The sequence below is a fragment of the Protopterus annectens genome, chromosome 8.part1 (genome assembly GCF_019279795.1).
Source record: "Protopterus annectens isolate FY-2018-M chromosome 8.part1, PAN1.0, whole genome shotgun sequence".
NCBI lineage: Eukaryota > Metazoa > Chordata > Ceratodontiformes > Protopteridae > Protopterus > Protopterus annectens.
The window spans coordinates 19,984,904-20,002,636 of NC_056742.1; the positions used below are offsets into that span (position 1 = coordinate 19,984,904).

Below are 17,733 nucleotides of genomic sequence, written 5' to 3' on the forward strand. Positions count from 1 at the left end.
ATATTACTGAAAACTTGGTGTCATCATCAACTCGCTAGAGGACACCAAGGTCATACAAGAAAGCCTTTCCAAAACAAATACCTGGTGGATTAGCCATGGTCTATAACAAATGACAAAAAATGTGCAATAGTCTTCTTTGGCAAGCATGACCTGCACTGTAACTATCACATTGTCAATGTACCTCTGAAAAGTAGTCTGTTACTTAGGGACCTTGTGTGGACAACAAACTGCCCTTCGATTGCCACATATCTAGTATTGTACAAGGTCCTTTTTCATTGCATAACTTATTAGTAAGGGTGTGGTATTCAAGTCCAGGGATGTTCTTGTTCCACTGTATTTGGTACTTGTTAGGCTAATCAGAGTATAACCCCTTTGATTTGTATCTGTCCAAACAGTCAAGTCAATCTCGACCACAAGGCTTTTTCACAAAGAAAAAAAAAATCAAAGGCATAACTTGTAAAAATTAGTCTCAAAGCTTTGTCACTCTTCTCAGTATCGTACATATACTACAGGGGGAGCGATTCCTCAACAGATCCTGTACCCAGATCTACTGCACATTCTCAAGTCCAGTGATGGTATAAACACCTGCTCAAGAAACTTGGTCTCCAACATGCATGTTAAGAGGGATAGATATGTATCACAGAGAGTACCACTTCTTCGGAATGATATTCCTCTCCATATAAAGTAAAATACCTTGTCTACTTTATTCAGATTTAATCTGGATGAATGGATGCGAAACCACAAATCCACCCCTGAGTGAACATCCTCGTCACTTATGCATAGGGGTGAAATGTAAATGTTCTCCCTAGCTGTGGGTTATCCATGTTTAAATCGCAAGGGCTAATCTCCTAGGAATTGCTTTGCTTCTAAAGATCCTCCTGTCTCAGTAGCCTAATAAGAACAACTTTTATAATAATGACAGTGTTTGATGGACCTTTTAGGAATGAGCCTACTCACTTTCCAGGGTTAGTACAGGCCTTTCTCACCAAGTTCGGTAGGTCAGTGAAGGCCATGCATCCATGCTTCCCTACTATTGTCACTGATCTCCTAAGGACAGTTGAAGGCTAGGTAAAGTCCAAAATGTAGTCCTGAAGGTTGGCTGCTGGGGGGGGGGGGGTGGGGGATTGGTAATGGGGATGTTTCATAAATATATGAAACACTAACATTCGTCTAATGGCTAATGCATGCTGCTATACTAGCAACCTCAAAATGACACCTACATATAAGGTAAACCATTTATTATCTTTGATGTTGCATCGTTTAGTTTTCAGGTTTATGAAATAGATGTCATAGTTATGTTTGTATACCTAAAGGGAAAAACGTTTCAGCTGAAGTGAGTAATCCTAAGGACTAGATCCCATTGTCATTCAAGGAATATAATGAGAACTCCTCAGATTCCATTTCAACCTCCAGAGGTTTTGGGGTGACTTTTGTGGATGTGCTAGGAACAGCTGAATTGTTTGTAAATAGCCCTGCTTTGTTCTGTCCCTCTACAGTCAGCCCTTTCACGTTGTTCACACATGTTTTGTCTCATGTCAAGGGTTCAGTTGCTAAAGGTCAGCGGAAGTAGAGAAGTTTTAGGCAGAGCTTATCTCTATCTCTAGCTAAAAGACTCTGAAATCTGAGGGCTTATTTTGACTGTTGAAGCACTTCCCTTGCGTAACATTTTTAATGCGCTAACAAAACATTTGTTAGACTAGACTTGCCCTTGCAGAGAGGTAATCTCAGCTCAGCCTATCAAATGCTTTCTCAGCTTTAAGGTTGAGCACTAGATGTGGGAAGGAAGATTGGTTAGCCCTCTGGAGTTGTTCTATGAGAAATAACTTGCTAAAATTCATTTTAGGTGAAGAGAGCATTAATTGTACTTTGTCTTCTAAAGAAGTGCTTTAAGAAAGTGCCCCGAGAGGTGGAGAGTGATTCAAATATGCGGTCCATTTTCTTATTTTCTGTTTTGTGAATTAGTAATTTTATTCTGCTTTCTGAAGATTTCAACAGTTCATCCAGATACTTTTAAGAATTTGTCACCTCGTTTCTTTTTGCAGACTTTGCAGTATCGCACTGTAGTGAATTACTTGGTTGCTCACAAGAAAGAATACATTTTATTCTTGAGTTTCAGTACCACTAGACTAGATTTAGGGGATTGCAATCATGTACTTGTCTGCTGTTAATGTTTTAAGAGCATAACACTTAATATTCCAAGATATTAACAGAAATTGTGTACTTACTTTCCATAATATTAGTGCAGTCAGTTTTACCAATATTTGATATAGATGTCATTATGTTTTGGTGGGTTAGAAAATACTTGTACCTTGCCAATCTTACTTTTAATTGCAGTCAGTTTTACCAATATTTGATATAGATGTCATTACATTACAATATTTGATATAGAAGTCATGACACTGTACAAATCACCTCCAACATTACTCTTCCACATACACCTAATAAGCCTCCAAACTCTTTCAATAGCTCATCTTAACATTCGAAGCATTAAAAAGAAAACTACCCATATTCATGCCCTATTAGAATTCTACCAATTTGATTTCCTATGTCTATCAGAAACATGGCTAAAACCATCCATTAATGACAATGAACTGACCCCACCTGCCTACAGTATCCTGAGAAGGGACCGTATTAACAAAAAGGGAGGGGGTGTAGCAGTCCTCTATAAAAATAATCTACAAGTCACCACATCTAACATAAATCTACCTATATTTAATAACTCAGAAATCCTAGTCACTAAACTTCAAATCAACAAATTCAAATCCATTAACATCGCTTGTATTTACCTTCCCCTTGGTAATAACATTAATACCCTTGAAAGCATTCTTAACTGGATATCTATCAATCTTCCACAAGAAACTTTAATACTTGGGGACTTTAACATCGATTGGAAGTCCTGCAGTACCCCTCAGCCCACCACCCACATTAATCTTTATGGCTTCTCTCAAGTTATTACCTCCCCTACAAGAATTAATAAAACCAACAACAAAGAAAGTATACTAGATTGGATTCTTACAAACTCTCCACATCTTGCATACAAGGCAGGAACCCTCCCTGATGATCTAAGTGATCACTTACTCACTTATATCCTCAGACACAAAATTAACATACCTAACCCAACTACATATCATACAATCAGGACTAAAAAAATCCTTCAACCCTGAACTTTTCCAGCTAGAACTTAAAACACTGTGATTGGTCACCACTAAAAACACTCCCCCTAGATAAAGCAGTTGACTACTTTTAATTCCACATTCTTATCCATCCTTGACCAACATGCCCTATGCGGCTCTATTAGAAGTAACACTAAACCTGCCCCATGGCTCACCAAAGCAACTAGACAGAATATTCTTCTCAGAAACAAATCTTGGTCAAAATGGCACACTGCCAGGAATTCAACAGACCACCAAACCTTTAGACAACTTAGAAATACTACTAAAAAAGCTATCCTGCTAGATAAAAAAAACTTTTATATCCAACTACAACAAACTAACCAAAGAAATCCACAAAAATTTTGGTCCAGCATCAACAAACTCCTACACCCAGGCCAATCTATAACACCTATCCCACAAGGCTCTAACCAAGACAACCCAACACAAACTGCCAATGCCTTTAATTCTTTCTTTACAGATACCATTCAAACACTAGCTAAGCAATTATCTCCAACTTCCACTAATCTAACCACCTCTTCAACTTACCCTATTCCATTATTTCAGCTAAAACCGGTTCCTACATCCTTCATTTGCTCTCTTCTAGAAAAACTGAAACCTACTACCCCCTCTGCTGACCATCTACCTGCTGAGTACCTGCAAAAAGGTGCCAAAGCCATAGCCCTCCCCATTTCCATACTCATAAACAGAACTATAACCGAAGGAAATATCCCATCTATCTGGAAAATCTCACACATCATCCCCCTTCATAAAGGCGGTAACTCCATTGACATCTCAAACTATAGACCAATAGCCTTACTCTCTCCACTGGCAAAAATAATGGAAAAATGTGTCCATAAGCAAGTACTCACCCATCTAATTGATAATAACTTACTTGCCAACTGTCAACATGGATTTAGACCTAACCACAGCACCACCACAGCCCTTCTCTCCTTCACAGACTGTATAAATTCTAACCGTAATAATACCCTTTCCTCTTCTGTCTTCGTTGATTTATCTAAGGCTTTTGATATGGTTAACCACCAGCTCCTTATTGAAATACTTAAATCTCTTTCTCTTGATACTCTAGCATTACAATGGTTCAAATCCTACTTGGAGAATAGACAACAAGCAGTACTATGGGAAGGTAACCTATCTTCTCACCTCCCTATTTCCCTTGGTGTCCCCCAGGGCTCCATTTTAGGCCCATTGTTATTCTCTATTTTCATTAATGACCTACACCTAGCAATCCCACATGCTACCTGCATTCAATATGCAGATGACTCCACTATTATTTGTTCAGCTAATACCCCTACCGAGCTACAATCCCTTACACAAAATGCATTTAACACAGTGGAACAATGTTTTTTAAACTGTTGCCTTTTACTTAACCCTAAAAAAACTAAACTCCTACTTTTTACTCCTACTCGTAGGTCTGCCCCTCTTCACTTTACTCTTGCATCCAACAATGGGACTCTCATATCTCCTGACATAACCACCAAACTTCTTGGAATAACCATAGATCATAATCTAAACTTTGACACTCCTACTAACATCACTATAAAAACAGTAAATAATAAACTGGGATCCCTTTACAGAATCAAACCCTTCCTTACTCCCTCAACCAAAATTGCTATAGCTAGAACTCATTTAATCACTACCTTACTCTATGCCTCACCCATATACACCAATCTCACAAAAAATAACCTAAACAAACTTGCTACTGCCTATCACTCCATTGCTAGATTTGCCACAGGATCTCCTTTTAGAACACATCACTGCAACAATCTAAAACAACTAGGATGACTAGAGTTTCATAACCAGATACTATCTCAACAACTCACTATTATCCATAAGAGCTTGTACTACCCCACCTATACACCTATACTGACTACCCTCATTACCCCCTACAACAATCTTAAGAACCTACGCTCCTCCAATAAGCCACTTATTACTATCAACAAATCCAACAACTCAGCTGGAGATTCTTTGTTTTCTAACTCCATAGGCAAACACTGGAACAAACTTCCCTCTGAACTCCTATCTCTGACCGCCACAAGACTCTTTAAACTAAAAATAAAACAATTTCTCAGTTCTCACTGGCTTTGTCCTTGTACTAACCCTGACTAAATACAAGAGTATATTCCACCGATTTACATACTCTTGCTGCCTCTTAGATACCTTTATCTCACTGTATCATATGATACATTTCTATAATTCATCAACAGTATATACTTTCTGTTATCCTGCTTCCAATTGAAAACTACTAATTTGTTTTTACTTCTATTGCATTGCATATCACCTCAGCATGAGCTAGGTATCCTTGTAATGTCAACTGTACCTAATCTGTATGTCTGTTTAGACCTTTTTTTAATTATTATAATTCTTTGAATTTGAGACCATTATTAGTCATATATTGTGTATGTGAATGGCTGTAACTGTTTAGAGCTATTTTACTACTGTTATACTGCTTTGAACTTATTATTTTTTACTGTATAAAATTATCTGTGTTGGAGCTTTTCTCCCCGGGCCTCTACTGAAAATGGATTTTATTCCAGTTAGACTAAATGTAAAATGTAAAATAAATAAATAAAAAATTATGTTTTGGTCGGTTAGAAAATACTTGTACCTTGCCAATCTTACTTTTAATTGCATCTCCTCAAATTCTTAAAGAAAATGGCCGCTTTATTTCTCCCTTATCAAGGCCTATCATTGACTGCAATGTCCCCTTTACATGTACCTTGCTAAGCATCTAAACCAACTCGGGAGACCTGAACATTTCTTCACAAAAAAAAAAAAAAAAATCTCTTGTTTTGAGGACCTTCAGCTACTTGGGTGAAAGCCCTGTCCCTCTGCTGAGTATCCTTGAGAGAGTGATCTCTGTTTAGTCTTCCATGCTACGAATAACCCATCTCTCTGCATTCCTAAACACAACCAGTTACAAAGCCAAGTACACACACTAGAGACCTAAATCTGTATGAATATATCAACCACACCAGGTAGCAAAATGTTTACCCTAACCCATCTTATTCCCTATTTGTAGAATAGGCGGTCAGTGCATATCGGATTATTTCCTTAGTAACCTTTAGAACCAGTCTGGATGACTGAATTTGGAGATCACAGATCTGTCCGCCTGAGATATATGAAGAAAATCTACTAAATGGGAACATTCCCAGTCTCCCTTCAGTAGTGGGTGATGTGGCTGAGCCTCTTGATGGTTTCTTTGGCTGTAAGTTTAGCAAGAACGTTAGTAAACTGTAGAAAATGAATATACTTCATTGGCAGGAGTGGGACAGGCAAAGCAGTGACTGATAGCTATGTCCATCCATCCTCCACCCCTTTTTCCATTTTTGCACATGAGGTTGGGGTGTCACTTCAGCAGTGACAATCATCTTGAGCCAAGGTTTTAAACACTATGTGGTGGGTAGCCTGCTGCGGTATTTCATTCGTATCACACTTGCACACATTCATCTACGTCCAATTTAGTGTGTCCAGTCCACCTACTGCATGTCTTTGGAATGTGGGAGGAAACCAGAGCACCCAGAGGAAACCCACATGACTGCAGGGAGGACATGTAGATTCTGCACATAAGACACCCCTGCCAATAATCGAACCGGAGAACCTCTTACTGTGAGGAGACGACGCTAACTGCTGCACCACCGTGGCCACCCTAACTGACTGACAGCTATGTATCAACTTATAAATATTTTGGGGGATTCTACATTAAAAGCAGTGCTGCACCTGTTACAGACAGGCATTTACAAGATTCTAGTAGTCCAGACAAGCAAACACCATGATGTCATAACAAAACTGTCTAATTTTAAACCCAGAGAGGAACACACATAATGTATATCATTAGAAAAGGCATGCAAGAATGTAGTGTAGCACAGAAGGTTGAGGATGCTTATTAAGACCTGCAGGTATACTTTATAAGAATCCTTGCAAGTAAGATGCACAAATCTGAATAGGATATCTGTTGGAGGTAGACATCTGTTTTGTGCTGGAATGTTTAACAGCTGTATGCTGTAAAGAATCAGGAAACTCACTGAGGCATGAGGACAACGTGGACCACAACTTTAATTTCAACGATGATCCAGTGTTTCATCCAGTATTGAAAAGCGCTTTTCGTCCCTTACAATAAAGGGACTTCTTCAGCAAACAGTTTAAAACAATTCGTGTTTAAATATACTCAGGACCCCTCCCCTAATTAACACTAATTGACATAATTAATTCCTTTCCTCTATACTGAAAGATGAAATTGTAAATAAAGGTTACGCTTTTCGCAAAGATGCATATGTTTCATAGACAATACATGTGTTACACAAGTTATTCACGATCTGTATAACTGTTCCTCTAACATCTAAAAATGCTAACTTTTATGAAGATTTTTGTTTAAAACACTTATTAAAAGCAACCAACAATATTAAAAATAACTGTTAAAAACAACTTTTAAAAATAAACTTCATTCTACAAGACTATTCTTATTACATAAATAAAGTGCATGTGTATAAGTATGTGTGTAAATGTATCTAGGAATACATGTATAACCTAAAAATACATATGTAAATAAGAAATATGGAAAATGTAAATGTATTATACTATAAAATATAAAATATATGATATATGTATACATAACTTTGTCACCATTACTTCAAACTACCTCAGCAAGTTTTTCAGTTTAAGTATGCAAGTAATAGTATAAACTTCATTCAAACCAGGTGGTAATCATGCCCTAGTTCGTAGTTGCCAACATAGTTCTAATTTTTCAAGCAATAATGATTCTGGACCACCTCTACCATCCGTCACTCTCCGGTACAACTCTTTTGAGTGTGTACCTTTAACTCCTAGTGGGTATGGCCTGAGCCTTTAAAAATTGAAGTTATCACCTTACAATTCTAACAAATACTCATTGACAAAGGTCAAATATCAATATAATTGTGTTTGCCATCATGTATGCTTCAAGATAAAATATTCTGATACCTTACATGAAACATGGTTTTGGAATTATTAATGCAAGTATGAACAAGTAATATTTGACGCCTAGAGGAGCAGTAGGAGGTAACTGCAGATGCACCTGGAGGCGTCACTCGGATGTAATGAGTACAATCAGTTGCCCTGAATCTAAAAGTATGGTCTGGATGGACATCAATATGTCTGGCTAATGCATTTGACCAACAAACCCATAAAACATGGTACAAACTGCTGCACGTTTATCCAGGTGTCAGACCAATTACCTGTAGTTGTGGAGTTGCTCCTCTCACTGGCAATATCTGTAAAGGTTTGGAAGTCAGATTGGAAGTATGGTCAGTAGTCTTCAATAGTGAGTAAGGAAGGTTTACTATTTAAGTTCCAAAACCGCTTCGGTCGACCGATCAGAATGTCAACCCAAAATCCTGAATATGTAATTTCGAAACTGCAACCAAGGTGAAAATGAATAATCTACCTCCGTAGTTTGATGCCATTCGACATAGCAAGAGGTGACATCCGTCAACTGTACTATGCACGTTAATGTACCGTTACACTTCAGTCAACGGTACATTAATTGTACTTTTGCAGGGGGGCTGTGCCATCCTCACCCCCTGCAATTTAAATACACCAACTCCAAGATCTCACTACAATGAGGAAATGGGCTGATTCCCTGTTCCTCACTGACCTGCTATCTCCACTCAAAATCCCAAGCTCAAATAATTGAACTACACTACCATTCAACGTAGTGCAGTAAATGTATTTAGATTCACAAAACTGCCTCTTTGAAAACTGCAGGTCAACACTGTCGCTCTCGATCGACTGCAGTTCGCACATCTTGGCGTAAACCACTACAGCAGTGATTCTCCCATGCATGAGCATCTACTGTTATGGTAAGATGCTTACACAGTGGGATGTTTTCTTGTGAAAAGTGCTAGGCATTTCCACAGTTTGGATGCATTCTTACCAAAGACGAGGTTTAATTTCTAGGAGAGCATCTCTTTGCAATATACCATACTGTCTATAGCAAGCAGTTACTAATTATTCTTAAGGTGGCAAGTGACACCATTTACCTTGTTCCACATGTACTTTTTATAAGAGAATCTCTTGACACTTAGAAGCAAAGTTTAGTGTATTTTGTCATAACTATAATGGATCCTATGATCATGCCTTTCCATTCAAAAGACAAGATGAGCCATTTTAGTCAGAACTTTGGGTGAAACATTATGTGCATCCTTTTAAAGATCCCAGGTATTTTATAATGCAGAGGTTTGATGTATGTATATCCTGTTCAAATGCAGCTGAGATTACCACTTAGACTGCTATGATCCTAAAGTTTAAACTAGTTTTTATAGTGGCTGACTTTACCAAGCATGCAGTCTGTCTCAAGTTTATAATATATCATTTATCCCAGATTGTTAGGTGTGGTGTATTATTATAGCAATAACCCACGCCTGGGTGTGGGTAATGCTAAATTTACCCACGGTTGGCGTGGTTTGGTCCCGAGGCCAGAGGGACCAAACAAAGCCAACGTGGTAAATTTAGCATTACCCACACCCAGAAGTGGGTTATTGCTATTATACCATGACATTATTTAAGAAAAGAAACTATTACTTTTCTTAAATAATGGCATAGTATAATGCCTGTTTACTGCCCTTCCGCAGATGTATGGCATCCGGCAGTTCTGATGTACTGTGCGCTGCGCAGTACATCAGAGTTGAGCAAAAGCGGAAAGCAAAATCTCCGTTGCTTTTTTGTTCGCTATGTTAAATGAGTTTAACATAGCGAGACAGTTTTAAAATAAGCAACGGACATCTCCGTTGCTTATTTTAACTGTCTCGCTATGTTAAACTCATTTAACATAGCGAGATAAAAAGCAACGGAGATCTTGCTTTCTCCGTTGTTAAACACTGTCTCGCTGTGTTAAATGGGTTTAACATGGAGACAGCTTTAAAATAAGCAACGGAGATCTCCGTTGCTTATTTTAAAGCTGTCTTGCTATGTTAAACCCATTTAACATAGCGAGACAGTGTTTTAAAAAATCGAGTTATACTAATGGAAAAAAGTCCAGGCGACCGGACCTTTTTCCATTAGTATAACTCGATTTACAACGGGCACGCTGGCCAATCAGCGTGCACGTTTTGGGGGGATCATGGTATAATGAAACATTTTTAAACTACCTTCAAATGGTGCAATTATTCCAGTAGTCTTTTGCTATGTTGAAAATGGTTTACTGTTGTGGCATATACCTGCAGCAACTTGAGAAAGCACCTTGTAAGATAAGGCATCTTCACAATATGTATTTGCATACTAGAATGGATGTTTGTTTATCCCTTGCTTAGATTATTACACAATGAGTGTTCAGTTGTACATGCCTTCAAGTTGCATCACTGAGAAACAAATGGGTTCTTCTGCTTGCTTTTAAAGGTATGTGCTGGGTTACCAGGCTGTATCACGACCTCGAGCCCATAAGGTTAAGGGATTTCGTCCTGAAGGAGGAACAGTCATCCACATTGTATCAAGATCACTTAATGTTAGCCTCTTGCAGTCACTAATGAGAGATAAGCTTTATCCAGAGTCATCCAAAGAAGATCTTGAGATACAGGTGAAGTAATACTGTAGTTCATTATTCTGCTGAAACATTCTCCAATGTTATAGCTTAGCTGATTTAATTTATGGCAAGATCTCACACTCGCATGCGCAGTGCAGGTAAAGAATTAATGTCCTGGCTGTGATCCTTAGTTATGATATTGTTTAATATTTTTAATTGTGTCTTACTGCAGATTAAATGTAGATTCCATAGGTGGGATGAGTAAATGAACTTGGAGGTTGAAGCTCTGAAAGGTGAAAGCTAGGGTGATTTTCCATTGTTGGTGATGCATATCCTATGTCATCCACCCCATCCCACCCCCAGCCACCACTATCTGACAGGGGAAATTGTATAGGCTAATAAATTTTTAAAAAAAAATTCCTTGTTGCCAGAATACTCACTAGAATACACAAAACCCTCATGGTTGCATACATGATGCCATCCCCAGAGGGCTTTCTTACTAGTGGATCTGGAGGTGAACCTATCCATTTGCCATTGCCAGGGATCAAGTCTAACTGAGGCTTGGTTTAATAGTCTTCATTTAAAAGGACATAGTCTTCAATTGTAAGGGCAAAATGCATGTAGAAAAAAGGCACAGATTTCACACGTATGCACAGGCGCACACAGTGAGTGTATGTATGTATGTATGTATGTATGTTTGCATTTGACAGGGCCAAAGCACTGATCTGCATTGAACTTTTTCAGATTCAATGTGGTATCATTCTGTACTTAAGTGACATACTCGAGAGTCGCACGTTAGGTAAATGAAGGCTGAGGAATCTAAACCCAGACAACAGGAAGCTGCTTTTTTGCAGCTCTTTGTCTTAGTCTGGCAGTTGGTGCAGAGGAGTGAGATATACATCTTTCAAATATAAAACTATGTATGGGAAGTTTTTTTTTTATGTATTTGTTAATGGGAGAAGTGCACTGATCTGCATGTTTTGTTAACTTGAACTGATCTTGACTTGTATTAGTAGGCTGCATGTCTTACAGGGTAGATGGAAATGAGAAATACTGAGGGACTTGCTGTCACCTTGCTTCTGCTGCCCTTTGGTGCTATGACCTCTCAGGTACATACTGAGAGTATCTACGTCATTACCAAACCATACTTTGTATCTTTCTACAGTGTGACGCCTGTACACTGGCCCAGTAATAAAGGAGCCGCAATCCTCGCCACTAGCACCAGTGAGGGGCATCCACATTGGGAGGATAAAAAGTATACAAATAAAGTACAATTTCCCTTAAGGGCCGTGTCCCTGCCCAAGTAGCTGACATGCAGACACTTTGAGATTTGATTTGTATACAAACACACACAGACACTCCTGGGGAAGGCTGCACAGGTTCTCTGGCTATGCCCCCTTTCTGCCCAGACTATAAGGTACTACAGACTGCCACCAACCACTACTATCAGCTACTAAAAAGCTCCTTACCAAAGGGTGTTCAATTTGACTGTGCAGCATTACTGATATCCAAATAGTAAGTGTGACTAGAAATTTTAAGGCTGTTGGAGTGGTTTATACAGTATCGCCAAATACATGCAAGTACTCTAGAGCTTAAATTATCTCTGCAGGAACCGGCCACAGTTGAAAGGTTTAAAAATATTTAATAATTAATAAAAACGCAAGACAATACTTAATTCATCACAATGACGTTAGAGTTCAGAAATCACAGGAAATACTTTAGAATAGTCTGATATAAACCTAGAAAACAACTAGACTAATCTGGCTATATTCCTGTCTATCTGTAAGAGAAATCACTGTCCTAAATACTACTTTCATACAGAGCAAGTAAGTGCTGGTGAGTGGATGTTCTTACTAGATCCAAGACAAGATCCAAAATGCTGCTGTTTCTTTCTGAGATGGCCCTTAAATTGATAATACAGTACTGCTGAGTCAATTCAGATTACACCATTCTTGACACCCCTACTGAGGTTTCCCAGGCTCACAGAACTTAACATTTAGCATTTCTGCAGCTGCCAGGACATCACATCAATAAGACACTTTACATATGAAGCTAGTAATGTTTGTTTTAAAACAGTAGAAACTTAGTCCAGACATCCTGTCTCCGAGCTCGAGATCAAACACAATTATAAAATTCTTTGCTCATTGGCTTTCTTTCAGCACTGTGGTTACATTTTTGAACTTAAGCATATAACAGTTTTCTTGCATTTAGCTTTCTTACATTTGTAAAACAAGCCTGTAGATTATATTAATACTTACAATGACACAGAATTATCTTCAAACTTCTATCTGGCTGGGCTGGCAGCCCCTCAGTTTAACACCCCCCCCCCCCCGTGAACTCAAGCTAGATTTTCAAGTGTCCCTTGAGAAACATTGCTTGAGAGGGTTAGGTCTGTCTTGGGCATACCTTACCCCATTCCCTGTCTTGAGACCCCATCTGTGGTGGCATTGCTAATACCACTGCGGTGCTGCACTGACGTATCATATGCTTGCAACCCTAGGCTCCACCTTAGCAACTTGCTTATTACGGGATTGTGATCTGTAACTACAGTGAATTTCCTTCCATACAGATAAGGCTGAAGTTTCTGCAGTGCCTGCACTACAGCTAGACATTCCTTTTCTGCAGCTGCATAGCATTCCTCCCTGGGTTAGAGCCTATGAATGAAATAAACCACTGGGTGCTCTTCTCCCTGTGAAGAAATCTGGTCAAGTACAGCCCCCACCACATGGTTCAAAGCATCCACCTACACAACAAATTATTTGCTGTAATCTGGACTGGCTAATGCAGGGGGTCCTCCCAAAGTTTCTTTAAGCTTCTGGTCTGCCTGCTCGCATACTGGGGTCCACACTACCTTATCTGGCCTGTTTCCCTTGTCAGGTTTGTGAGAGCAGCTACTGTACTATAACTGGGGATGAACTTTCTGTAGTACCCTTGCTGTCTCTAAGAATGCAGTCACCTGCTTTTTGGTAACAGGTGCAGGCCATGCCTGAATGGCGTCCACTTCTGCAGGTTCTGGGCTGATCTTCCCACTCTTTGTCCCAAGTAGGAGACCTCTGCCATATCCACCTGACATTTGCTGGGCTTAATGGTCAACCCTGCCCTCTGTAGTCTGCCCAACCCCTCCCTGACATGCTAAAGGTGCTCTTACCAGGAATGGCTGTAGATGGCAATATCATCTAGGTAAGAAAGGGCAAACTCTCCTGCTAGGATATGATCTACCAGCCTCTGGAAATTCGCTAGGGCATTTTTTTATCCCAAAGGGCATCTTTGTGAACTCATACAAGCCAAAGGAGTCACAAAGGCTGACCTCTCTGCACTGGCAGTTAAGGGCATCTGCCAGTAGCCCTTGTTAAGATCAATGGTTGTAAGATACATAGCCCCACCCAGGTACTCTAGGACTTCATCTGTCCTAGGCATGGGAGTAAGCATCTGACTCTTGTGTGACTATTTTAATTTCCTGTGGTCTGCACATAATCTGGTGCTGCGATCCTTCTTTGGCACCAGCACCATTGGGGAGGGCCAGAGATGTTGGACTTTTTAATTACCTCTAATTCCAACATTTCCTGCATCTCCTCCCTCAGAGTCTGTCCTGACTTTCTCAGGCACCCTATAAAGGGCCTGCCTAATAGGCCTTTGGGGTCCTGTATCCACCTGGTGCTGCACCAGGTGGGTGCACCCTGGTTTCCCAGTGAACATGTCCCCAAACTGCTGTAACACTGCTTGGATTTCTCAAACCTGGGTAAGAGATAGCTGCTGGGATATTGCTACCCCTTCCACTGAGGTGATGGTCCAAGCCTCACTGAGATCATCAGTCACCAGATCTCCCTCAGACTCCTCCTGCAATCCACTGCAAATACTCAGCACAAGGGCCTCCGTCATGGTAAGGTTTCATCATGTTAACATGGTACAGTTTGTGCCCCTGCCTAGCAGTTCCACCATGTAGTTAACATCACTGACCTTCCTTATCACCTTGTAGGGTCCCTCTCAAGCTGCCTGCAGCTTGTTGAGTCTGACAGGAATAACAACCATTACCTGCTGCCCTACAGCATACTCTCTAGCATTCCTGTCATGCCAGACCTTTTTCTGCTGTTGGGCCTCTGACAGGTTCTCCTGGCCCAAGCCCAGGAGTTCCCTGAGCCTTGTCCTGAGGTTTAGACATATGCCACAACAGACTCCTTGTGAGATTCACACTCGCCCTTCCACTCAACTTGAATTAAATCTAAAGGCCCTCTCACCCTATGCCCATACAGCAACTCAGAGGGTGAAAACCCCGTGGATTCCTGGAGAACCTCTTTGTAAGCAAACAGATGAGACGCATTTGTTCCATTCCCTCTTAAACTGGTCTGCAAATGCCTGTAGTATGGACTTGAGTGTAGAGTTTAACCTCTCAACAGGACCATTGGTCTGGGAATGATGGGGGTGGTCTTTAGGTGCTTCACCCCACAGTACTTCCACAGACAAGCCAGCAGGTCTGACATGAAATTGGCACCTTTGTCAGTCAGTATTTCCTTTGGGGAAACCTACCCTGCTGAAAAACCACATTTGCCACCTTTTCTGCCTCGGTGGAGGACAAAAGCCACTGCCTCTGGGTATCCTGTAGCATAATCTACTACCACTAGGATGTACTTTTTCCCTGTGGAACTTTGGGGTACTCAGAGTCCCCATAATATCCATAGCTACCCTCTGAAATGGCTCCCTCAAATCACAGGCAAAGGCATCAAAGGAGCTTTCACCTTGTCTCTTGCCTTGCCTACCTTTTGGCAGTGCTCACAGGTCCTGCAGTACCCTGTTACATCTCTGGAAATCCCAGGCCAATAAAAGTTCTGCATAATACGTCTTTGTACGTTTTATGTCCATATGACCTGCAAAGGGAATATTATGGGCTATGGCCAGAAGCGTCAGATGGTAGCCTCTAGGCACTACCAACTGCTATATTCTGTCACCACCTAGCCCTCCCTCAGGGGTCCACTCTATACAGTAACCCTTTGTGCAAGTATATAGATCCCCCTTTCCTTGAGAATCAGGTGCCTCACTAACTACCTGCCTCAGGCTTTGTAATGTAGGGTCTTGAGAGCTGAGCTTGTCTTAACTCTCTTTGTAACCCTTCCCAGCTCCCCTTCCACAGGAAGTCTGGTATCCTCTGACAGTGGTGCCTCACTGTTAGCCTGGGTACTACTACTCACCTCTACCCTTGCACTCACTCTGTCCAAGTGAACATCAGTGCCTGCAAGCAGTTGTGGCTCTCCTTCAGTCTCCCTGCTACACAGTAGCTCCCTCCCTGAAGCAACCACCTCACCAGTCCTGGATGCAAGTGTGCAGTCTGTCTGGGTCTCCCCCAGGCTACCAGACCCACATGCTTGTCTCCAAGCCTGACAGTGTGTAACTGCATGAGCACATGGTACTGCATTATCAGACTTCTTCCCTATAAGGACATCTTCAGGATGGTAGTTTGGTACCCATGTTGTCTTAAGACAACCTACTATTGGCATTTTGTCTTTCCCACTTAATGGCTCTCACCTTTTGTTCCCCACCTTGCCTCCGTGGACATCTGTATGCCACATGGCCCCACCTTGCCTCCGTGGACATCTGTATGCCACATGGCCCCACTGGTAGCGTTCAAAACTGGAAGAGGTATGTGTCTAACCATATCCATGGATTAAAATCCACTTGTATAGATGACAACCATGGAGCATACCAGTCATCATCTGTTCTTCTGGAGTGTTGTGTTGTGAATTACAGATTGCACAACTCTCATACTGCTTGTTCAGTTTAAGTGGATGTACTTCGCCAGTATGTTGCATCTCCTACTCTTTTATAAACTTTATGGTTCAAAGACGTGGCTCATGTATTCTCTTAACTGCTTCTTTTCTTGACTGGTGAAACACTGTATTGTCAGCTTTGAACATTGAGCTTGGAAGCAATGCATTTCTTCCTCAAAGGAAAAATAAGGCTGAATTATTTCCTTTTTTGATTTTTACTCAGGCTATATCTATTAATTGCAATGACTTTCATTATCTACATTTCTAGGTCATTGACAGTGTGTCTTTATAATCCATTCTTTTTTTTTCTGTCACTGGCATGTGCAAAACTACATAGAGAAATTCTGACACTGGCAAATTATGCTATACTGAGTGAATTGAGTGTTTATTGCCATCAGGCTGTACTAAGTCTAGAAGCTTGCACTTTTTACTACAGATTTTTAGTAAACATTTGATTTTGTGACGTCTACATCCTATTTAATTTATTGCCACAGTGTTTGGATTTTCTTTTCCTAGTATACACTTTAAGATGTCTTTAGCTGCTTTCTGAACTGTTCTGAAGCAAATCTGCTGTTATATTTAAAAGGAAAAAAAAAAGACTAGCCAGTAATCTTGCCTCAGCAGAGATTAGACACAAAGTGTTGACACTGACTGAAGAATGCTGTCCCTGTTTGTTGTAATGTCTTACATTGTGGGTGATGCAGGAAAATGTTTGAATAAACACTGGAAGGGCCATGCGAATGCCTGAATAGAGAACAATGGTACTTCTAAATTTCATTAAGTAAACTTCATTGCAGGTAAGTTTTTAATGGCCATTTCTTGTATGCTGCTTTTTTGTGAGGTGGGGCTTAAACTGTCTACCCTCCCCATGTGGGGGTGGTTGCCTCAAGTCACAACAGCTAGAGGGTAAGAATAATAAATACTACTGATAGATTCATATTCTTGTTAGGAATAATGTGGTTTGCTGCATGCTTCTAGTAACCACACAGCTTTCCATACAGAGAACTTTAATTTTTGCCTCATTACTCCCCTGATGCCCATTATTCTTCTATGACAACCCAAGTCTGTTAGTTAATGCTCAGTAAACTGCAAACCTACTGTTATCTCCGTTAGAAAATTCAGTTTGCATTGTGTGCTGCTTTTGTTTCAATGTAGTGACCCCTCTGTTAAATGTCAATGGACATATACTGATTCTCAAATGGTTTAAGTGGACCAATTGTGTGAATACATACATTTTTCAAACAACTTGTAACTTTCAATGTAATGATTATACAGTTGCATAAATTGTGGCATACTGTTAATATCAATC

General features: G+C 40.3%; 1 protein-coding gene across 1 annotated transcript in view; it reads left to right on the forward strand.

The window, feature by feature from the left end:
- SHCBP1 (SHC binding and spindle associated 1) overlaps positions 1-17,733 on the forward strand; it is a 499,020-nt gene that overhangs the window by 146,687 nt on the left and 334,600 nt on the right. Inside the window, exon 7 of the mRNA XM_044081658.1 lies at positions 10,542-10,719. Within this exon, the coding sequence (XP_043937593.1) occupies positions 10,542-10,719 (178 nt within the window). The remainder of the gene's footprint in view (positions 1-10,541; positions 10,720-17,733) is intronic.